This window comes from Dromaius novaehollandiae, chromosome 5, assembly GCF_036370855.1.
Source record: "Dromaius novaehollandiae isolate bDroNov1 chromosome 5, bDroNov1.hap1, whole genome shotgun sequence".
Classification (NCBI taxonomy): Eukaryota; Metazoa; Chordata; class Aves; order Casuariiformes; family Dromaiidae; genus Dromaius; species Dromaius novaehollandiae.
In genome coordinates, this window is record NC_088102.1 from 17,155,104 (window position 1) to 17,179,093 (window position 23,990).

At 37.3% G+C, this 23,990-nt stretch overlaps 1 protein-coding gene across 2 annotated transcripts in view; it reads left to right on the forward strand.

The window, feature by feature from the left end:
• CLMN (calmin) overlaps positions 1-23,500 on the forward strand; it is a 78,619-nt gene extending 55,119 nt beyond the window's left edge. For both annotated transcript variants that reach the window (XM_026107674.2, XM_064512121.1), the window contains 11 exons: positions 397-492; positions 2,198-2,281; positions 5,428-5,520; positions 6,853-7,043; positions 8,840-9,033; positions 10,046-10,128; positions 11,628-12,932; positions 13,913-14,088; positions 15,029-15,089; positions 16,238-16,299; positions 17,206-23,500. In XM_026107674.2, coding sequence (XP_025963459.1) covers positions 397-492; positions 2,198-2,281; positions 5,428-5,520; positions 6,853-7,043; positions 8,840-9,033; positions 10,046-10,128; positions 11,628-12,932; positions 13,913-14,088; positions 15,029-15,089; positions 16,238-16,299; positions 17,206-17,359 — 2,499 coding nt within the window. In that variant the 3' untranslated portion in view covers positions 17,360-23,500. The remainder of the gene's footprint in view (positions 1-396; positions 493-2,197; positions 2,282-5,427; positions 5,521-6,852; positions 7,044-8,839; positions 9,034-10,045; positions 10,129-11,627; positions 12,933-13,912; positions 14,089-15,028; positions 15,090-16,237; positions 16,300-17,205) is intronic.
• The last annotated feature ends 490 nt before the right edge of the window (positions 23,501-23,990 follow it).

The following is a 23,990-nucleotide window of genomic DNA, read 5'->3' on the forward strand; positions in this document are numbered from 1 at the left end:
ATAGAATATTGTGGCCGGCTTGATTTCAGTCTTGTTCCTTTCCGCATAAAGTGGGATTTCTATCTGCTGGAGTTGTCCTAGTCTGAGGGATCAGTACCCAACCCTTGCGTGCTCAGTACCTAGCCAAGGTCTTTCAGATGAGATTCTGCAATGTAAAGTCTGGAATAACTCCCTGTGTGATCTCAGTTACATGAGTACTCATATCTCAGTTTCAGCTTAGTCATACCTAGGACAAAATTGCTACTGATGTGAAGAAAAGTGGGCCCTTTCTTCCTGCAGCTTAAGATTCATTTCTAGTATCTCTGTCTTGTAAAATTCTCCTTCTTACTCTTTGAAATAATGGCGACTTACCAAGGAATGCTATTTTAAAGGCTACCTGATTTCTTTTCTTCACAGTGCAAACCTCCTCTGAAAGTGAAAGATTTATTTATTGATATACAAGATGGCAAAATCTTGATGGCTTTACTGGAAGTCCTGTCAGGACAAAAGCTGGTATGTATATAACAGGGAGAAACATGCATGAATATGGAGCTCTGTGTGTTACAGGCAACAAGATATGGACATGGAAGGAACAAAGGAGAAATTGGTCCAGCATCTTGGACATAATAAGCATTTCAGCAATTCCACTGTGATTTCCTTATGTTGTAGTCTCATGTCCTGAGCTGCAACTTAGATCTCCAAGGAAATATATAACAAGAAGGTGAAACCAGTGTGTGATCTATGTAAATGCTTCTACCTCTTCCATTTTTTTAAGGTTTAACATATTAATGCTCACATACTTCACTGGGGGATCATGCATGTCACTTTACCAAGGAAGAATAAATTTGCTGGGTTTTGTTGTATTATTCTTTAATGTTGTATTATTTTTTATTTAAATTTGCTGAGTTTTGTTGTATTAATTTTTAAAACAATTATTTTGTTGTCATTTTTAAATGGGTTTTGTTGTATTATTTTTAATGTTTATATTTTAATTATATTTAATATATATTTTTAATTGTATTTCTATTTTATCTAAGATAATTACAATACTTAATAGGTTTGCTGATGCTTGGTGATTTTGTTTTGTGTAGTTGTTAGTTTAGTTCTGGTATCTTGGCTTAGACTTCTGTAATCTTACTGGTATGGTCTAAGTTGGAAGGGCACAGTTGTACATACCAGAATCTTTTCTTCTCCATCTTTCTTCATAAGAGCTGTGTAAAATTCCACAGGCCAGAAATGGAAACATCTGATGCAAGTATACGTGACCATTTACAGTTGACTTAAATATTTTCTTTCTGCTTTAACTTTGTCAGCAAATACTCCCTTCTTTGTGGGTACCACACTTCTTTTTGGGTAAGAGGAGAGACTTGCTCTGCAACCCTCTCACCACTGCAGATGCACTTGTAAATAACTGTTGATGCTCCACAGTGACTGAACTGTCTGCACACTGCAACTCGAATACCCACTGAATGTGGTCATGCATTCAGAACCACGTATTTTTTAATATTAATGCAGTCTGAGGAAGCTGTGGCAGAAGCAGCAGTACCTCTGTGTGCATTCACACAGACTGGCATTGGGAGCCAGGCTGGAAAGGAATTAGAAGGGGAGACACATCATGGCAAACTCTGGTTTACGAACTGGACGGTCAAGGAGGAGGGCAAGGAAGGAGGGAAGGTCAGCTAGCCAAACTTACTGCACTGGCAGTTAGGTGTTTCTACATAGCAAGGAGAAAAACTGTGCCAAAGTGGATTTGCAGGGAGACAGGCATGCAACAATTCTGCATCATCTCTGCCAAAGCGAAGGTTTCTGCCTCCCACTTTCCTGTATCTGCTAGCAAAACTGCTCATGCTTCCTCATTAGGATCGTTTAATTTAATTCAAGACCCAAAAAAAATCTATTATTATAAATTTTCAGCTAAGTTTGATCCTGTGACTGAACGTGGTTGGGGAGTGATTACATGATTAATCAAGCTGGCAGATCCAAGAGAGTGATAGCATCTGGAGAGCAGGGAAATTGGTTGCTAACCCTGTTCTGCTACAGCCAGGGCAGGTCATGCAGTTGAGGCACTTCACTGCTCAGAAAAGATGGCAATATTTTTATATAGACAGACTTTTTTCAGCTTTTCTTTTGGCTCTGTGTTTGTATTTTTTTAAGCTTTATGTGACGTGGTGAATAATTCTAACATTTGTAAAAACAGTATTTCTCTTATTTTTTATAGATGCATGAATACAAATCTTCAACCCATCGCATTTTTCGTTTGAACAACATAGCCAAAGCACTTAAGTTCTTGGAGGACAGTAACGTGAGTATTTCCAAAGCCTGGTTTTAATTTCTTCTCTCAATATATTTTGCAAATATAATTAACTAGCTTAACGCACAGCATATACACAAGAGGAATGTACTGTCTGAAAGAAGTTGTGACCTTAAGTTGTTACCTTAACAGCAAGGCTGAAAAGCCACATAAAAATGCACAAAGAGAACACCTACAGAGCCTAAAAAACAAGGATTATATGTTCAGTTTATAATGTAAAAGTTCAACAGGATTAAAGGATCAGGAACCCAGTATTAAAAGAAAATAAAAAGAAATGCAAGTAATCTTTATGGAACTGGGTCTCAGTGGCATGACTTCAGTTTCTTCAAAGGTAAATTACTTTTCTTCCTTTCATTAGAGGTATTTTCAGTATTACAGATCACGTGTATATCTGGTAAACTGCTGCAGCAGCTGAGCATGAGTCAAAGGCAAGAGAAAATTAAATCTCAGAAAATGACATAAATGCGTAATTTCTGGAATCAAAACCTTATAAGGATATAATTTTCCTCATAGTCAGTGCGGCAGTACTGCAACATCACTGACTGAAGAACACTTCCTAAAAACTGACACAGTTGTAAGTGACAAAGCAAGATCACAGCCCATAGCTTGAAATGATTCAATCCTTATCTATTTCTCCCACTAGAACTTTCTTCCAAAGCATTATGGATGTGTCCTGTGTCTTGAAAGGCCTCTGCTCTTAAAGAAAGATGAAAAGTAATAGTGTCAAGATAAGTTCCAGCCATATGACGTGACTCCTTTACATGGTATACCCAGATCTTTCAGAATGAGAAAACTAATATTGGACTGTGCCCTACAAAGGACCACATACTCTTGCTATACTGAAACTTCTCCTTTGATCTAGAATCTGAAATACAGTCTTGCTTCTCCTCTTTTCTGAGCTGGGAAGTGACAGCAGCTTTGCCAGCTGCTATTGAAATACACTGTTTAGTTCCCCTGGCTGGTTTCTCAGCCATTCCTGTTGCTGCTAATTTCCTGCTTGGGAATCCTCTCTTCAAGGTTAATTTCTGACTATTTATTCTGCTCTCATATGAATACTAATGACTGCTTTGACTTGTAAGAAGAAATATCCTTCTAAATATGGAGTGGTTGGACAGAGACTTGGCTAAAGCTCTGTAGATTTAAAAAATAAATGCATGAGTTCCATGTGCACTAAATTTCAGCTCAGGAGACAAGAACATCAGAAAATGCCTTGTCATTCAGTCAGCATTACCACCAGTATCTTCCAGTGGCAGTGCACCCAGAAGCCATAGGCCTGGGACAGGCCAAATTAATATGGAGTTAGGGCATGTCCTTTTAAATGATAGTACTCCTTTATGTTTACCTGTAAAAGAATCATCTCGTGACCTCTGCTCTGTAGACAGGAGTAACAAATAGTATCAGATAGATAACAAAAGCTAATAAAAACTTCTGTTGTGCGTGTGTGTGTTTTTATGTCATACATAAACAGAAAATGACAGCTTTTAAAACAAATAGTCTTTTTAAAGAGTATCTTTTAAAGAGTAGTTGCCTTTTGGAAAATCCACAAGTGGGGGCTGATCTGCTCCTAAAAGCATAGCTCTGCATATCCAGCTAAAATTATTGAGAAATAATTTATAAGTTCTCAGATTTCTTAACAGTTTCCCTGTTGATGCTTTCCACCCAAATCCAGTTAGGACACACTGGCAGATGAGTTTTTTTTTTCCTTTCTGTTGATCAATACACTGTAGAGCAGCTGCTCTTGGGTGTTACGAGCCTGTGTGTTTGCCAGGACCTCGCCAGGTCACTGTCTGGAACCTCTTCACACATGGGCCAGGCGGGAGGAGCTCTCCTTGGACAGTCAGCCTTTTAATTGGTAGTGCTAAAACAACTACTTTTTAATAAGTTTTTTGGTTCCTTAAGAGTAAGCAGCCAGTATCTAATAGGTTATCTTTACTGGGATGTACTGACAAATGTAAGCAGCAGTGAGAGAATAGAGTTGACATTGAGAACAGCCTAATATTAAATGTCATTTGCTCCCCACCTTGGACAAACTGCTATTAAAATGCAGTCAGTCTTAAAGGTTTCCTCAGCCAAATATTTTGGAACTAGTAAGAAAAGCTGAACCTTGAAGTACAACAGCTAGAGGTGCCTTCTTGCTAAGACTGAAAATTGTTCTGCAAACCACTAGATAAAAGGTTATTTTGCTCTTTTTTTTTTTCATTCCAGTTTGACCAAACCAGTTAGTGAAAGGTGGCAATGAATTGCTGGCAAAATGCCTTGGCTGCCAAGAGCTTCAGAGTTAGATATTAAACCACAGTGGGTGGAACCTGTCAATATGCACTTCTGTGGAATTGGGGCAGCAGGGCAAAGCACTGCTGAGTGATTCATCATGTACAGAATTTCTAAGCGACAGATAGCCTGTATACTAGGCTTTACCTCAGTCTGGGTGTCATTTGCAATATTGACAACTTCCTTGCTTTCTCCCTCCACCATGACCTTGGCCAAAAACAAGTCTGTGTTGTCTAAGTGAATAACATTCTGGTGTTATCATGTGAAAGAAAGCTCAGTGTGGGAAACTCTAGAATCTGCTTGGATTAGGCAAACCTATCCTTTGCTAACTGATCTCATCAGAGCGCTGTGACAAGCTGTGTAAAGTGAGATAAGCAAGGAGAAAGGAGATGCGTAACAAAACAGAACTAGGCAGATATTACTAGGATTTTAATTTTTATGAGAAGTGACTTCAAGTCGTGTTCTCTTCTCAGAGTTTATCTGTATTCTGTACAACCTGTCCAAATTTTGCAATGTTCTGGTGCCTTAGGCTAGATGAAGACAGGAGGCATAGCTCTGCCCTCTACGTTTTAAGAATAGGATCCACTGGAGGGGGCACCATCTTGTTCCGTATCTGGAGGAAATGCATTTCTGCTCTTGAGGATGCAGAAAGGGGGTCACTCCTGTTCCACAGATCATGCTAAAGGCTTAAGATTAGAGTTCAGTGAGCAGAATGGGCTGTGACCTGGGCAAATTACCATTAACGTAAGCTTTTGGACTGACTGCTCTTTGGCAGAAGTATTCTGGACACATCCTACAGTCTCAGTACAAGCCAGTGAATTTTTTGCATTTACACTGTTTCTCTGAATTATCTATGATCTCTTCTACAGGTAAAACTTGTTAGCATCGATGCAGCAGAAATAGCAGATGGAAATTCCTCTCTGGTACTTGGACTAATATGGAATATAATCTTGTTTTTTCAGGTAATAAACTTGAATACTTTAAGTGATCTCTCTTCACAGTATTAAACTATTCCATCTGAATACTGCTTTTTAAAGTTGATTTTTAATCCTAAAGAACACCTTTAAGGTTGCTAAACCTGAGTATTTCCTCCTAATCTACACTCATTTTATACCTGCAGCTGCTTTCGTTTTACTTCATTGAAATTATTTTGGTGTAAATAGGAGACGGTTTAGGCCCTAGTTGTTTTACTCTGACCAGAATCAGAGCTTTAAATTGCTCCTTTTCATTTTCTCCTGTGCCTTCTCAGGATTCCACTTGAGATTCCCTGGATCTGAACCAAATTCTTGCATTTGGTTCCAGGTCATAGTTTGTTTTCAATAACCTTTTCTGGATTTGGTCCAATATGGTGGGCAATTTCATTTAGCATCACTGATCTCTTGAGACTTGCTCAACCTGGCAGAAATTCACTCACCACTGATGTAGAGGGCAAAATAAAAGATCTTAAAGAGCCTGAAGTTTTGGAACTGATACAACTGAATTAAATCTGAAATGTTATTTAGCCCAGTCTTAGTCAGATTAAAACTGCTCCCAAATTTACACGTGTTTTGAAAAGGACCTTCTAGACAATACCAAATTTTAATGAACAAGGAGAGTCGAAAGGAGGCGTTCTGCAACTGTTGTAAAAGAATGTGAGGCGCTAGTGCTCTTTTATTCTCTCGGGCTCATCTCTAAAGTGGCTGTAAGTTTCAAAAATAATCTCTGTCTGCAAGCTGAACTGTATCTGTCTGTGGCTGAGCACTTCAAATTACCCAGTGCTGCACAGTACCCCTTTGGCCAGGACTCACAAGGAGAGGTGGTCCAACTAGAATCAGTCTCCCTGGCGGCAAGGGACATGAGGGACCTAAAAGCAGCATAGTCAGTAAGTTATTGACAAATATCAATGCTGACCAAGGATAGGAGTGCTGTTACAGGTCACGGTTTCTTGACTAAAAATGTTTCACTCAATGAGTTTTGTTGAAGAGAATGAGTGATTTTGGTTAAATTCACTTTTCTTTCAGAAACATGTGTGTTTTTGTTTGTTTGTTTAATATGAATTTGTTCAGTTCAGTCTTATCTGATAATCTTGCCTTTTTATGTCTCCTGGGGTTGCCAGCTGGGCTGCTGCCACTCCTGGCTCTTAGGTCTGTGCAATAGAAGTTGAAAGTTACAGTGGACAGGCCTATATTACCTCTTAAAATTCATTTATGGCCCTGTTATCTTAAAAGTATGCTAGGTTGCCTGAAAACAAACATTCAGTTCTCCACTCGCCCTGTGTTTAATTGGCGTACTGCATATTTCATCTTTTATTGCAGATTAAAGAACTCACGGGCAACCTCAACAGGAACTCGTCCTCTTCCAGCCTGTCATCCGGGCCCAGTGGGCCGGAGTCGGACACATCCCACCCAAGCACTCCAAATGTAGAGAGAAACATGTCTGTTACAGTGAAAGATCAGCGAAAAGCCATCAGAGCCCTTTTAATCTGGGTTCAGAGGAAAACCAGAAAGTAAGTTAGTGAACTGTCATAGAAAATTGTATTTTACCAGCTGTCCTTTTGAAGCTGAAAGTCTTCTCTCTTTCCTGGTTAATGTGTATATTACTACTTTTTTTTTAAAAAAAAAAAACATTTGAAGTTTGCAGGCGCAAGGTACTGCAACTGGATATATGACTATGTACGTGTCTAAAGAGACCATCTGACCTTCAAGCTGTGTATGTTGCTGGCTTCATGATTTGAGTGTTAAATGTTAACTTGCACTAATCTGCTTGGCACTCTAAAACAGGATCGCTCTCTGCTCCTCTCACCCCTATTCCTGACTTTTCTGCAATCTAATAGGTATTTTGTGCTACTTAGAGGGCAAGGGTTGGAGTAAGGGTTGAACTCAAAACAAAAAATATTGGAAGACTTTAAAAACTGCCTTCTAAGTTCAGCAGCAGAGCCAAGAGCTGCTCTGTGTGCTCTAGAGTGCTTTGAAGGACAAAGTCCATATTACAATCCTTGTTTCCTCAAAATTTAAGAAGGGAAGGGATTGAATCTTTGATTGCTTCTTGTGAATGTATTTCATTTTGGGAACGTTCCTTTGCCTAACACATCCATCTCTTCTCTAATGAAGAACACAATCCTTTAGCCAAAGCATTTTATGTCAGAGTGCAAGGTAGAGTTATTGTCAGGTTAAAAAACTTTAGCGTAAGATGTCCTATAGTGCATGTGTAAATGCTTTGCATGTATTTTACCTATTTTGTGAAGGAATGACTGCCAGAGGTTTTTAAAGAGCGTGGTCCAAACTTACACAAGTTGGATAGCTGGATATTTGGCATTTTTGTCTGTTGACAGATTTATGTGCTCAAATCTGCTTGTGAACACAAATGTTCTGTGTATAGTGTTGAGGATGCAAATTTACATCTTAAATACTTAGTCCTGTGGGCCACATCATTCCTCAGTTATCTCCAGTGAAGCGGAGGTGCTCGTTACGCAGATATACTTGTCCCACTGAGATCTACAGTTAATTGCTGCCAAAGCAGACTGTAGAGGAAGCACAATTCTAGTCCCAAAATAAAGCTGATAATATCATTAGCGGGGAGGTGGCATGGGGAAAGTGAGGACCAGAGCAGTGAAGGCCATAGACTTATTCAGTCTAGTCTAACGGTACAAACTGAAAATAAATAAAAAGAGAAGAATTGATTTTGTAGCTGCTGTATTAAAAACATAACAACTTGATCATAATCCTTTTATCCAATGATCTATATGGAATTTTCTGTTCTGGGGCTGTATTTCATTGCGAGTGTGGTCATTGTTTTTTCCTCCAAAGTTTTGGGCACCTAACACACTTGTGGTTTATACATATACTGGCCCCATTTGCATTTGCATAGCACCATTTTGCACTATAGAAGGCCAAGTACTCAGAAATGTGAATCATTTATGCTTATGTTTTTAAATACTTCAGTGTTGGCAATCTTCCCAAGATATGGCATTAAAATGCTGGAGTGCCACAGAATCAGGAGTCACACAGACATTTGGTTTTGCAAATGTTAAACGTGGTTGCTTAGTACTTGAGGGCTTTGTTTTTACTAACTATTTCCTACAGGCAGGTTTATGTCAGTTGTTAGCCACACTGATTCAGTTTGTGAATCCTTGTGTTTTATGAAAGTATTCTGTGCTTTTCCAAATCCAAAATGATCTCAAATGTGACTGGTATAACTCAACAACATTACCTGTAACTTTCAGGACTCTTTGAAAATGATGAGTGCCTGCACTTTGCATTTTATAACACAACTCTCATGTAAACTGTATGTAATTCCATTTAGATACGGTGTTGCAGTTCAGGATTTTGCCAGCAGCTGGAGGAGTGGCCTCGCTTTCTTAGCTGTCATAAAAGCAATAGACTCTGCTTTAGTAGACATGAAGCAAGCACTGGAGAAATCAGCTCGGGAAAACCTGGAGGATGCTTTCAGCATAGCACAAAATAAGCTTGGTGTTCCTCGGCTCCTAGAGCCAGAAGGTAAAACGCTTGTATCAGCTTTGTTAGATAGTGTTCAAATTATAATGAATTCATGAACATTGCATTGTCATACCTACCAAAAACCTCCCAGTGATTAGGTTGCTGATGTGATCAGTGTGTTGTGCTGATTGATAAGAAAGAGAAAAATGAATGGGTCACTGGCCTGTAGTCCTATGCCTCCAGTCATATTTGTAGGCTGCTTGGGGCAGAGATTTTACCTTAGTTTTAGCTATGCACACTGGTCCTGGTTAATAAGTAGGTGCTATGTGACATCTGCATCACTAGCAGGCATTAACTGGCATCCTGATGTGCTGAGAGGTGTCTCAGTGCATTAGCACCACTGCATAATGCCTACAGTCTACCAAGACTAAATATCACTCCAGGATGAAATGTATGACTGCCATATCAAGGAAAATGGGTAGATACCTATTCAAATGTATTTGCATGTCCCAATTATTCCTTTGTAATATGCATATATGTGTAAATATAGAAATATATGTAAATATAAGCATATATACTATACATGTGCCTATAAATATATATATATATAAACAGAGCTTCTTCTTACAGTGTTTTTTCCTGCAGTCTGTTATGGTGTTGGGCCTTGATTTTTATAACTTAACACAGTTTGGTTATTTGTGCTTTCATGGATCATCTGTTAGAAGAGTGGGCCATCCCGCTAAAAATAAATCTCTGTGCTGTCCTCAAGATCACTGTCTAGTGACAGCAACATATATATGCTGTAAATGGAAGTATCCAGGTGGATGAAAAGTGACCCTGATCGGGGTTCAGTATGCATTTGGAAGTGGAGAAGAAAAGTAACGTGAATGAGATGGAGAGAACTCTTTAGAGTGCCATCAGTAGTGATCTGGTCTTGTCAGAAAAAGATGCGTGTCTGTAGCTGTTAATTCTCTAATTATGAAGGCAAGATAAATGTCTGAAGGTCTGTCCATCTGGAAGCCTGTTTTGAAGCACTGTGGGCTAAGTAAGTACCTTGTGTCTGTTTCCATAGATATAATGGTAGAATCACCCGATGAACAATCAATTGTGACATATGTGGCGCAATTTCTGGAACACTTCCCAGAGCTGGAAGGGGTACGTGTTTACTCTTACGGCATGTCATTTTTTTCATTGGCTTTGGTGTATTTATTAAAGTCAGATATTGTCATGTTCATCTTCTAGGTTTTCTTTCTAAGCTATTTAAAATAAACTACATATTCTGTTTCATTTTTTCACATTTTTGTCAGATCCAGTCAAATGGGCATTCATTGGGAATTGCTATGCATTTAAAAATTTATGTCCAGTCATAACTTTCAGAAGTTAAATGAGACACTATTACTTTTCAGAGGTTAAGTAAGACTTTATTACTTTGGCATATTAGCCTCCGAGTAAGGCTGAAGTTTATCCCTTCATCTGTGGTGATTTGTTGGGCTTTGAATTTTTTTGACTTCTATCTTCTCAAGTTTGAGGGCCACAATCAATCTGAATTTGGCAGATATTGTATCACGCACAAGATACCAGAGGTTGAATCTTGTCCATACAGCAATCAAATACACTCACTGTGAGGAGTAAATTGCAGTTTAAAGGGTGAGAAATTTAATGCAGACTTTACCAGAAATAAGGAGTCCCTTTCGAGGATTAGGCCTCAACAGGGACTGGTAAAGGCCTTTTGGAGATACAGAAGATAAACTTACTGAGGAATTAAAGGATAGGAGACAGAAAACTGGAGGAAAAATGTGAAATATCAGGGCTGGGGAAGAGATGTACCTAATTTGTAAAAACATTTTGGAGGCTGATTGTACTTATGAACCTAGTTCAGCATAATCTTTTTTGGTTTGAAAGGGTTCCCAAGGGACTCAGTGTCCATTGAGTAGCTGGGTAACCTTTTGTGCTTCAGTACATGCATATACATCATGGTTCATACAGTAAAGTTATTTCGTCTCGTTTGTTGACTGAAGGTTCCAGTTGGTATATGTTCTCTAGCTGATAAAATTCGTGGTCATTATTAGAGTTGTGGGAATTAAAATTATTATAATAATCTATTTAAGATTATTATTTTGGGTGAGCATTAAGATTTGTTGGCATAAAGACTTGTGTGCATTTTAGTGGACAAAGAAAAAGCCTACATATATATATGTGTGTGTATATGTATATACACGTGTGTGTATATATATGTATATCTATAATAATAATCTATTGGAATTGAATAATCAAACCAGTAGATTAGTATTTTTCACAGTAGATTTATTGGACTTGTTAGATTTATCTTATTCCCAGGGTTTGGGATTGTGTCAAAAAAGCCAAGTCAGCTGTTTCCATACGTGCAGCAGGGAGAGATGAATACATTAATTACTGAGGAGTAGGCTTGTCTGCATTCTAATCATCTTGTACAAGTGGCTTCTTGATGTTGAGCTTTGTTCCACTAACTTGACTTGCCAAATTGGTTTTCCTGCTTTCAAAATAAGTGAGTCATTAACTGATTATTCACAAAGTAATGGGGTGATGGGCCAGTTAATTATTCTTTCCGTAACATTTAAGAAGTGTAAAATGTAAAAAGTATGATTTGCCTTCTAATGGTGTGTCATCACTTATAGGAAGACTTTACAGATCCTGACAAGGAGTTTCCAATTGAGTCTACATATGTCCACATCAAAGATACACCTTCAGAACAGGAAGGCAAGATCTTGATTTTAAGTGAAAGTGAAGACAATATGTATACTGTTAACCATGAAAGGAGTCATCCTGCTCCTCCAAAAGTTCATATTCATGATACCCCAGAGAGAATCCAGTCAGAAACTGTTCCTGAAAAATGTAATGGTAAAGCGTTAGGTGATTCACAGGAAACCTTTGACAAGGAGCCTAAGAGGCCTACCTCTCTGAAAATTACAGGATCTGTCAGTTTTGAATCCATTTCCTCTTGGGAAGTTCTTAGTGATAAACTGATCTCAGGTGAAGGGGGCATATATGATGATCCACTGAAACAGAATAATGACCTTTCTCCAGCTGTTCTGACGGATCAGAAAAATTCTGTAGACTCTTTTGAAGACTACTCTGAAGAACTAACTAGAGAAACCCCTACTGAATATGACAATGAAAGTAAGAGCCTGTCAGCCAATACTTCTTCTTTGAGTCCGTCGTCTTGGACTTCAGGTATACTTACAGATGAATCCATAAATAAAGTAGAAGAGACCAAACCCCAAGCTTCAACTTTTTTACCAGAAGATACCTCAAAACAAGAAGATATGCATAAATACGGTCTTCATCTTCCAAATGAGCAAATATTGAAACTTCCAGAAAATGAACATACAAAGCAATCACCTGTCTTGGAGACAACAGAAACTAACCATTGTTTATTGAATAATTCTAATCTCAAAAGCCAAGACCTATCTACAGTGCATGAAACAGCTGATGACTCTCCCTCAGATGTACCTAAAAATCCAGAGGACCTGGATAGCTGTGATGAAGTTGAGTCTTCAGCTGAAGTGTTACCCAGTTCTTCAAAAGTATCCGTAATACCCCATGATCTCTTTTACTATCCACATTATAATGTCCCCATATCAGCAGTTTTGGATGCTTATGTTGAGCCTCATCTTGAAGATTATGATATTGGAAATGACAAATCTTATTCTGAATCAGTAACAGATGTTTTACATGAGAAGGGGATCCCAGCGCAGAACTACCAGGAAGATGCTCCAGAGTCAGTTTTAGGGAATAAGCTATGTGTCTCTCCATCAGAAATGAGTACTGAGAACCTAGAGAAGGAGAAAATGGATGCCAACGGTCACATGAATTCTTCCTATGAAAAAGTGGCTTTACCAATAGGAAAAGAGAAAGAAATTGAAAAAGATGGCAAAAAAGCCACCAGCCCTCAAGATTCCACTATTTTCCAGCATCCTGAGGTACTTTCTTTTCTTATTGGTAGCATTTCTTGTGTATATATGGGCAATTAGCACCTGAACTCAATGCTTTTCATTTGCTCTATAAGCTCATTAGACTAATTATGTAAAATATATTTGGTTTCTTGTTTCACAACACTGTTTGCCACAGCCCTCTACTGGAAGGAATGGGATTGCAGATACCTGAGGAGATCTGACATTACTAAAAGATTCAGCCTACAGAGAATAAGCCCGAATAATACTGCAGAAATGTGAATTTTACTGATGTTTTAAAAACAGTTTGAGGCTTCTGCATAATCCATAAGCCTAAAAGATTATTAGAGGGTATTTTTAATAATGCTCTGTAATGAGATGAACAGCAAGTAATATTGTTGATATAGAAAGGATTCAGATAAAGACAATTTCTGTCTGAATCTGAGTAAGTTTGCCTATGAAAACTTGAAACCAGTCTGAGTAAGAAAAGTCAGGTGGGTAAAGCTAAGGTTTGTCTACACAAGAGGAGGAGGAGGAGAAGGGTGGAATTTTGGTAACTATACTTTGTATTGGATTTAGGCAATGTGCTATTGCAGCTTTTCTTGTAGACACTGATTTTGAATTTTGTCTTAAATGTTTTCCAGCTTTGTAGCTTTAGATAGTGTTTTTCAGGAATAAGGGTCCATTTGAGAATCTGAATGTTACTCCACATGTTGATTGGACATCTTTTGGTCTTGACACTTACTGGAATAACCAAGTCAAATTCCAAAACCCATGTCATTCATGATTTCTTATGTAAAAAGAGTTGATGGTACTTTATAGCTCAACGTTATCCAAAATAATTTTCAAGAAATTATTTTTTGCTGGAAGCACTGCTTGGCTTTTAATTTGCTTTTTATCCTGCTTAATGAGACCTTCAATCTTGTACTATGTGCAATTTACCGATACTGGAAGGGGTGGGTTATCAGTCTTGTCATTGTCTAATGGAAAATGTCTCTTAATTTAAACAGGCTGAAGTAGACCATCTAGATGATTTATCAAAAGCTGTGAAGATGCCAGAAAAAAGTAGTAAAAGGAAAGAAAAAAGAAAAAATATGATCGAAGATTTACAGATTTCAAAAGTTGGAGCTACTACTCTATCACTAGATAAACTGGAAGAAATTGCTGATTGTCAGGAATTTACCAGGTATTTCACATGAGCTTTGTCTTAAATACACCTAACCTTGATATGAGAATCTAGTCTTAAAAAGTGTGCCCTGACCTTCAGATATTTCTTGTAGCATTCTTTTGGGAGCAGTGTATTTGGACTCCACTGGCATCTTCCTGTGTTGCTCTCTAACATGTTGAGCAATTCAGTGCCAGTGGACTTGATTTGACCTTGCTGTGATGTTTTTTGGTTTGTCAAAGCACACAAAACCAACTGGAATCCCAGAGCATTTTGAACACAGCTGTGTTCTAACTGTTTTTCCAATAAAGTGTTTTGTGGTGTAGATGAAAAAATTGACTATGAAGTCCATGGATTATGAGTCCATTGAACTACTTTATTTAATTCATATTTCTTGTCCTTTTTTCTATCTGAAAAAGTGAATGAGACCCTCAGCTAATCTTACTCTATTCATTTCTATTCCTTCTTACTTTCTAATTTAGTCTTTCAGCAATGTGTTTGAGTGGAACATGAACTGTAATTTGTCAGTGCTTGTAAGTGAACCACTCTAATAAATTTGAAAGAATCTGCTTACAAAAACCTGTAATCTTTCTTCAAGCTTTCTCTGCCCTGGAATGCCTTTCAATATTTTATAAATGATCAACCATAAAATTGGTAAGTTGGGATACTGTCTCACTTAAATGTAAATGATGCCAAAGGTGCAAAAACCCTATTGAATACTGTTTTTCAGAAAAGATTCAAATTTGGCCATTGGGATTTTTATGTTATAGGTCAGATTTTCTCAAAACTACTGTTTATAATGTTGCTAATTAATTCAAATCCATATTCTAATGCATGCAAGAATGCATATTTGTGGTTTTGCATAACCTAAAACTAACATATACAATTGCAGTGGCTCTCTTTGAAGTCAAAGCAAAACTTATTTATTAATTTAAAAACTTTGCTTTTACATGCATTTCAGAACTAGTTACAGTGATTCCAGCGTTTATCTCCGAAAAAGGCTTCCTAATACTTCTGAAAAGGTAAGAATATGGAAATTTATCTTTTTCTCACTATTTCACTATTTCTCTTTAACTCCAAAAATTCAAATACTGTATATATAAGCTCTCTATATAAAAATAAATACTCTCTATCTAAGGTCTGTGATAACACAATTGCTCTACAACTTCTAATAATTTTAATGCCTAAACCAGGAATAGCTTAAAAGCTTTATTGAATTATCCCAAACATTTGTAACTATCCCAAATATATAGTCAAATATATGTGTATAGGAGCTTTACTGAACCTTGAACAAACCTACAAAGGAGTAACTAATACTACGATTACATCTATTGTAATTTTTAGGCTTACTTTGTCATAATTATATAGTTGCAACTTTTCACTTCTTTGAAGCTGCGTTCATTTGCTGCTCCAGTTTCTTTTAGTTTGTGCATTTTCTGTATGTGTGTAGCCATCTTTGTCACAGCCCTGCCAAAATGCTAAGTTTCTCTTGAAATGCACTTTTTACTAATCACAACTGGGCTCTTTACCTCTCCTTTGTAGTAGCAGTAGTATATTATACTATTCCAGAAGCAACAGATAACCATTAAAGTAGTTCAGTTGTAATGTGAAACTGCATCCTTAATGGCAGATGTAATTCATACTGGTTTCTTGAGTGCCTGCTATACAACTGAGGTTTGGATGCAGTTTTTTTAATTTTGAGGGGAGAGGCAGCAACAGCAGGCAGGCCACACTGAGCAAGGATAAGAGTATGTCTCTTCCCAGCACAAAATAAAATTCTAACCTTGGAGTTTAAAGAAGTGTTGTCACTGATGTTTAATGAAATTGAGATTTCATACACGTGCTTTAGTCTTGTAATGCTGTCAGTGCTACTAGAAATATATATGAATGAGGAGAGTTTTATTCAAATGAATAAAAGCAGTTGAAAAAACCAAAAATCCTGTTTATTCACAACACTTCTTTTTCTTTTTTGTGTATCAGACTGACATGGTAGATGTGCGGTTGGGAATAAATTTAGAAGCACCACTTTCATTTCATTTGAGCAGACTTTAGACATACTCTGCATAGAATGCATGCACAGCAGATCTGTGTGAGATACTGAATTCTATCTTTTTATAAAATATATTCCTGTGTGTTCCCATATATTTGTGTGTTTGTTAATTTGTTTAAGGAAACCTCTGGTGAAAATGAGGAGAAGATGACAGATATGGATGAAAAGCTCATAATCATCAGGTGAGTGGTTTTTATGCAGACAAAGCCTTTTGCAAGGAATCCCTAACTTCTAGGTACTTCTAACAGTGCTACAAAGGGAAATGAAAATTAACTATAATGGTGGAGACCGAAATGGAAATCTTGTGTACTAGCATGAGGTCTGTATTTCTCATAGGCGTGAGATACAAAGCTTGTCTGTTGCTAGATCTTACCTTAACTAAACAGCCTTTTTTTGGCTTGAGCTGCCTAGGTAAGATTTTGAGCACTTTCCCCACATGGTGGACATTTCAGCACTTTGTGAGTGCTCAGTAGTACTGACAGAGTCCATAGGGCTTTGCCTTTATGAACTGCAGTTGGAATTCTGGCGTTGTCCTTGAAAACCCACCTGCTAGTTTGTTTCTGGAAGCCTGGGGCTTTTTCTGTTCAAAGTTTTGGGTGTCTGACATAAAACGCTATAAAAGTAGCTGACCTGGGGAGAGTAAGAGAATGCCTTCCCTCTGCAAGTCTAATCTTTCTCTACTGTCAAGTCAGATACTCAGTGTAGAAGAAAAATTGTAAAAGTGTAATATAAGTGCTGCCCAAAGCTATGCTTATAATTCTGAAAGTAAAAGGGTATCTTTTTGACTGATGGGAATTGGCTTATATCAAAAGAATTTACTATAATGTCATATAGTTAAATACCGGAGAACTTGTCCAGAGTTTTCAGAGGAGTAAGAGCTGTGTATGTTGGCTCGTAAGGAGACGCATTGCAAAAGCCCATTGTGCACTTCGTTGTCTTGCTTGGTCTCCAACTGATTGGATTGAAACAGTTCATTAAACTGCTGTCTTTTAGTTTGCCTTCTGGTCTTTACAGTGCATGTTAACAGTGGTTGTTGTTTTGTTTTGTTTTGGCTGTCTCTCACCAAATTCTGTCCTGTCTGTTTTCAGGAAGAAAAAAGACTTGGAAGCAAGTGAGACTCCAGCACCGACTCAGCAGACTCTGAGTACTGAACAACGAGAGCTGTTCTACCTCGTTGTCTTCCTCTGGGTGCTGGTCTACTGCCTTTTACTTCTTCCACAGCTTGTTAGCAACAAACCTTGATCTCTGTGAGGTGTGTGGAAAATAAAAGACAGTGGTCTGATTGTTCTGTGTACCTGAATATGAATATGTTCCTTCAGGTGAAGCACAACTATAAATGTAGGACCTGGTATTTGTGGTTATTATCAGGTTCTCCTAATTTCCTCTACTGTTGTGCTTTGACTGTGTCTAAGCACATTTTATATTATGACAATTGTGTAAATATATATAAAAAACCCTGATTTAGTAGATGCAATTTTGTACATTTGTGCCTTGCTTTATAATATGCTTTATAATATGCTAAATAAAAATGGATAATTATCAGTAGAAATAAGAACAGTTCAGAGCTCCAGTCTTCAAAAATGATTTTTCTGGCTTTATTTACTGATACGTGGCCCTACAGCTGTGGAAGATGGGTGGTTTTTGATTTGCCCATGAATCTGGCCCATCTGAAAGGGCAGGTCTTGAAATGGTCTTTCACATTTTTCATGGATTTTTTGATAGAGATGGAGGTACAGAATTTACTTAACCTAGGATATTGAATATAATTCTAATGGCAATCCAGTGGAGTATCAAAATCAGGTTGGATTTTATTTGGGGAGGAGAGTTTGTTTTTTAAGGACTCAAATTCATTGTTGTCCTGCACCTGTCATGTTTAATTTGCAGTAACAAATTGGTGTGGAGAAGTGTGAAGAACATACATTCTAGCTGCTTCTTAGATCACAGGGGAATTCTTATTCCAGACTCTTCTGTAGAAAATACCTGAAGAAGTACATTTTTTGTGCGTTACTGATGGTAGCCATCTTTGAAAAGGTGTTCAAAAAGCTTAATAATTTTATCAGGAACAGATGCTGTTTTTTTTTTTTTTTTCCCACAGAGGTACCTCCCCACTTCTGAGGCTGCATCTGCTTCCTTTTCCTTTGCACCTTTCCCTTATCAGATCATATGAAGATTTATTTCTTTTGAAGATATGAAAAGTAATAGGCAACCTAATCTGTTGCAGCAATGTTGAAGCAGAAGTCATGGTAAGAGGATTAGAAATATCCTTTAGGTGCCCAAAACAATAGAAGAAGAAATGACAGATGTAAAACTTGATACATAAAAATGTTGACAGCCTATATTTACTCTCTAGTACAAGTGAAGAAACTTCTGTGACTTGTCCATAGACACGATTGTGCATCTTTTAATTTTTATTCAGATTAGTGATCACTTTAGGGTATTACATTTAGAGTTTTAGCCAGAGGAGGAAAGAGAAATCTTCAAATTCAATTTGATAGCAATAATTTTTGCCCATGCAACTTTTAGTGAAGTCAGTATTTGTCATCAGAACGTTTTTAGTTTCACAGTATGCTTTATGAGACTATGTCATGTTGCTGCTTCCACTTGAAAATTCGTAAGTTTGACTTCAGTGGGCTTCATAAAAGGAATGTTTGGCTACAATATATCCTTGAAGCATTAGGGCTAGTGCTTTTTCTCCAAAGAACAGAACTTAATACAGAATCCTTATAGCTTCATCCTGAAATCCAGTGAATACTATGCTGAAGCATGGCAGCTCTTTAGTAGCAAGACGTAGCACTGTACATTAGTTGGGGCAAAGTGTTAATAGCTCTTCATTATGTGCTACTCTTCATAGGCTCCCTTGGTTTATGACAACCTTTTCTGAGCCTTTGTGTCCTATTCTCTGGTTCTTGCAAGTCTCTCAGTCTTGAAGATAAATTATCTGGAATTGGATTACAGACTCTTCATAGAACATTAAATCTATCAAAGTTAAATCAAGTAAAACAACCTCCCTTCTGTCTTCTGTCCTTTCTCCTAAGAATATTAATCATAATGAGGAGGTCTTTGGGTGTCTCATCTAAACAAACAACTGATGTCCATAAAGAGTAAAAAAGTGAATGCATTGATGTAGGCAATTTCATTATGCAGTATTTTCTTCCAACAAAGAGGAGGCCCAGGCTTTTCTTTCTTCCCTCCCATTGATGAACAGTGATTGAAGCAGTGAAACAAGCAGTTTAAATGTCAAGCAGCATGCAGCAATTACCTTGATCATCTCACCCAATGTTTAAACTGAAGTGTGCTTTCAGGTCTATCCCATGAAGAGATGGAGATTGTTTCTAATGTGCAAAATAGATGAAAATAATTCTAGATAAATCCATTATACTTGGCATTTAGCTGCTTTCTATATTTGGGGGGGTTTTTTTGTTTGTTTGATTGGTTGTTTTTTTGCTGTAACAGAACTAGTCTGTCTTACTCAGCCATGCCATGGGTAAGAGGATCCAGAGTAAAGCAATAAGAGTGATTATACTGGTATAGTCTGCTGTGGATGAAAAGATACTGTACTCCGTAGGAGTTTTGTCATTACCTGGAACTGCACAAATGACACTGGCATAAGCTCCCCCCACTTAATAACATGTGCCCTTTGAGTCGTAAGCCTGCCCCTATTCGAATGAGTGGTTCTTCCACAGCGCAAGTTCTCCCACAGTGCAAGTCCCTCATTCCAAAAGCCCTATTCTGAAAACATTGCTTGTTATTGGACTTTGAGTCCTGTTCTTAGCTTGGAGTCTAAAAGCCTGATTGTAAAACATCCACTGTGGCAAAACGTCCTGTTTTTAACTTGCTTGTTAGAGGACTGTCCTCAGGTATCTGAGGTTTTAAAGACTGGTGGTCAGTTTGAGTACTCATGTATCCATCTTCCATCTTCCACCAGGTCTATGCCCTGTCTGAATAAGAAAGGTTTTTCTGAATAAAGGCCTTATTTTCTGAAAAGTGCTAAGCTGGCACTCACCTTGTTTGATATTTTGATTTAGAAGCAGAATTCACATATATAAGGGTACTGATCTGTTAAGTCCTTTTCTAAAACCAGTTCTTGTTAAGCAAACTTACAGGTAGCAGAGTATTGTGAAGTGTAAGTGTTGGGAAGTGTGTGAGGATCACTAGATAAAAGGTGTTTGATATTCACAGAAGCACCTTGAAGACTCGGAGACAACTATATGAGTATGGTTCAATGCTATTCTAGTACTGTAACTTAACTGCTAAGTGTTTTATTGCAATTTTATAGAAAGTGCAAGAAAAGAAATACTATTAAAGTTAGAAAACCCCTAAACATTTAGGGGGCAGATGCTGCAGAGTTGAAGAACTGAGTTAAACAGTCACATAAACTACGAACTGAAATGAGCGTAGCCTTTCCCAAATTGAAGGAAATGATCAAGACGAGGATAGGGCAAGTACAAATTACAGTAAAAAATGACAATCACTTTCAATGCCATGAATATTTTTGATGGATTGAGCTCTAAAATGTATTTTTATTGAGTTTCTAGATTGTAATGAATGCGTCTACAGAATTTTATGCAAAGCTTCAGAGTTCAGCTGTTTTAAAAAGATTTTTTTATATAGCAGTGATTATTTTATCTATATATTTAATAGAACTGTAAAACCATTTTAAAAGTACCTGTAAAATTCTATGTATGTGATATGCTTATTTATTAATTATGAATAATGAATATAAACATTAAGCTATGCATCAGTTGCATCATCCATTTGGAAACTGGAAATAGGAGAAGATTTCTTAATGAACAGTAGCCTAGAAAAATACGGGAAATGATCAAGTACATTTGTGTGATTCTTAATGCTGTACAGCAATATATCATTTTGCGATGTTAACTTTCAGCTTAAGTTGCAAAACATACTGAGTGATTAAGCTTTTTCCCTTAAATTCACTTCCTAAGGCTGAAATTTCTACATGTTGATATTTAGTATCTAAACACATTTAAATCCTTTACATCTTCTCATGACTGTCCGTTTATTCTAGCTCAGTGTGACTGTGACTTCTTTATCCAAGTAGTGTCCCATTGAGTTTACTGGGGTGCTGTGCAGATGTTAGGATTTTCTGCACTCATCCCCCCAGGATCAGAACTTTAGAAGATGTATTGAACCAGTGTAGATGCTCTCATACTCAGCCATCTAGTGAGGTAATAGTTAAAAGGTAATAGGGCATTATGACTTATGCTAGCTTTAAGTACTTGGAGTCCCTTCTTGCCAAGCGCAGACTTGAATGCATCCAGTGATGTGTTCAGTTCCTTGACTTCTGTGGAAGTCAATGCAACCCATCTGTGTGCTAAGCACACACTACAGGATCTGGCCCTGAGGTGATTTAAATCAGCTTTAAACACATAGGCCAGGAAGTAGCTAAAGCCTATGTACTGCCGTAGAGCTGGATCCCAACAATTACAGCCTACACAAACAGTGCCACTGACTTCAGTTAATCCCCTTCTATGGATAGGATTTGCTTGCATAAATTCTGTAGGATTAAGCCCTTATTCTTTCTAGCAAGTTAATATGTGCTTCTATTTTTCATTAAGAGAGCAACAGAGGGGGGAATGAATGGTTGGAATACAATGGTAAGATTACTGGTTGGAATATGTCTTTGAAAGTTCCCAGACCTTTACAGTTGAAGGCTCTTACCCTGGCAATAAGTTGCCCACTTTGTTTTTAGTCGGGCTAATAAACAGTGAAGGTGAATGGAGGACCCCCTTACAAGTTTTTGTATTTCCATATTGTGCAGTTATTGTCAGGTAAATAACATCAAATTCTTCCCCTCTGCATACCACTGATAATGCTAATTTAAAGCTGTCCAGCTCATGGTTTTCCATGTTCCAGTTTGCATAGAGACAGGAACTGCGCTACAGCTTCTTTTTTTTTCCCCCCCCTCCAAAAGCACAAAATTGCTGAAGCTATTTAGGCAAGAGGATGGAATTTATATACACCTTCAAACAATATGAAAAAGACATATTCTGAAGGAGATAGCTTCCTTCCTCTGTCCATCTCTTGACACACAACTGTAGCCACAGAGGGCTCACAATCTCCTTTAGCTGAGGATTAAAAGAGATAGAACTGACATTTAACCCTTTTTTCTCAAGTGCCGTGTCTGCTTTGCTGTTATCATAACTGAAATTGTAGAACATCAAAGTATTTCTTTCTTCCTCTGAATGTGAGACATGGAAAACTTCCTTCTGCCTCAGTGGCATTTTTGATGACTCCTTTCCAGGCAGCTGCTACTGCTAATAATGGAAAATGAAAACTGTGTCATTTTCTCACCAGCAGGAGAATGTCTAAGTTTATGAGTCTGGAACATAAAATTGTCCCCTGGGTGATTAATATATTTCTTTCTTCATGATAAGGTTAGAAGGGGCAATAAAAATAATTAACCTTACCTCTATGAGAAATACTAAAACATAACATTCCAAGAAATGCTAGGTTCTGGCCTTCACTGCTATGTTCAGTTCATGTACTATTTTATTCCCAAAGCAGCTTCATTACTTTCACTCACCATTCCTGAAGCCTCACAGATTCATGGAATATATTTGCTCTGTGCCCAGACAACAACTCATACAGTGGGGTCCTGATCCATGGCTAATATTAGACTATAACAAATAATCACTAGTATTTAGTTGGAAATGACTGGTCTGACCTTAAGTGAAGTAACTTTTAAATTATGTGCTGCTCACTTTTTGAGAAGAATAATGAAGTCAACAATTTTTAATACTGAGTAACTTATACAAGTCATATATTTCTATATTTGTTGTAATCAGATAAATTCAACTTCTGCTTTTCTCTTGAACAAAGCTTATTTTAGTTGGCATACCACTTCATGATATCGTATTCTTCTGTGTGAATCCTGAAGAAACTGTTTCATCCTTCTTGTTAATTTTCTCCAGTTAAAGTTTAACTTGTAAAGTGCTTGTTTGCTAAAGAGTTAATGAGAGACTGTTATGGTGAAGAAATCATTTGTAAGTAAGGAATGTACTATTTAAAATACATGCTTCTCTTTGCCAAGTGGTCAGGAATGATGATTATTTAAATGAGAAAAATGCTGGGAGGATTTGGTATCAGAAGACATACTGAAGAAAGTTTATTTTTGAGTACTTTCAAATACATTTCTTCTGAATGCTCTCAATCAGTGGTATATATTGAATGTTTGTACTTGTTGCTCAAAGCTAATTTTTGTGAGAAAGAAATGTATACTTGTGTATAGTTGGTATAATAGAAAACAAATTGTTTTTAGAAATTGTTACTCTGTAATATGAATAGTATTTACTAGTGAATAGTTCCACTTTATTTTATAAAATCTCCAATTTTGAAATAAATGGACAGGCTTCCTTTATATAATTGTTATTTGTGGGTTTGTCATTTTCCCCCAAGAAAATATCTCTAAACATCTGATTTCAGGAGAGATCACTATTTTGTTCTTATTATGCATTTTCATGCACAGAAACTGTATTCACCTTTTAGCAGAGAGAAGATCTCAGTAAACAGAGTGAATTCATGAAGTTCATTTTTTATGCACCTACCCAAAAAGTGACTTTTCACTTTAGAGGAAGAATCTAAACTTTTTTTCCAATCAACAAACAGAATGAACTTCAATATTTTTATGGAAATGAAGATTTGTTTATCTATTAGTGCATAGAAATTGGCATTGTATAGGCGATTCATGGGAAAGCTTAGAAAAAACAAATGTGCTGAATCATATACTGTTCTCACATTCAATTTTTCTGACCTGTTTCTATGAAGTGTCTAAATGTCCAGACTAGTGGATTAGTAAATGACTAGACAGGATACTGATTCATATTTACTGTGTTCTCCCCCCTACACCTTAGTT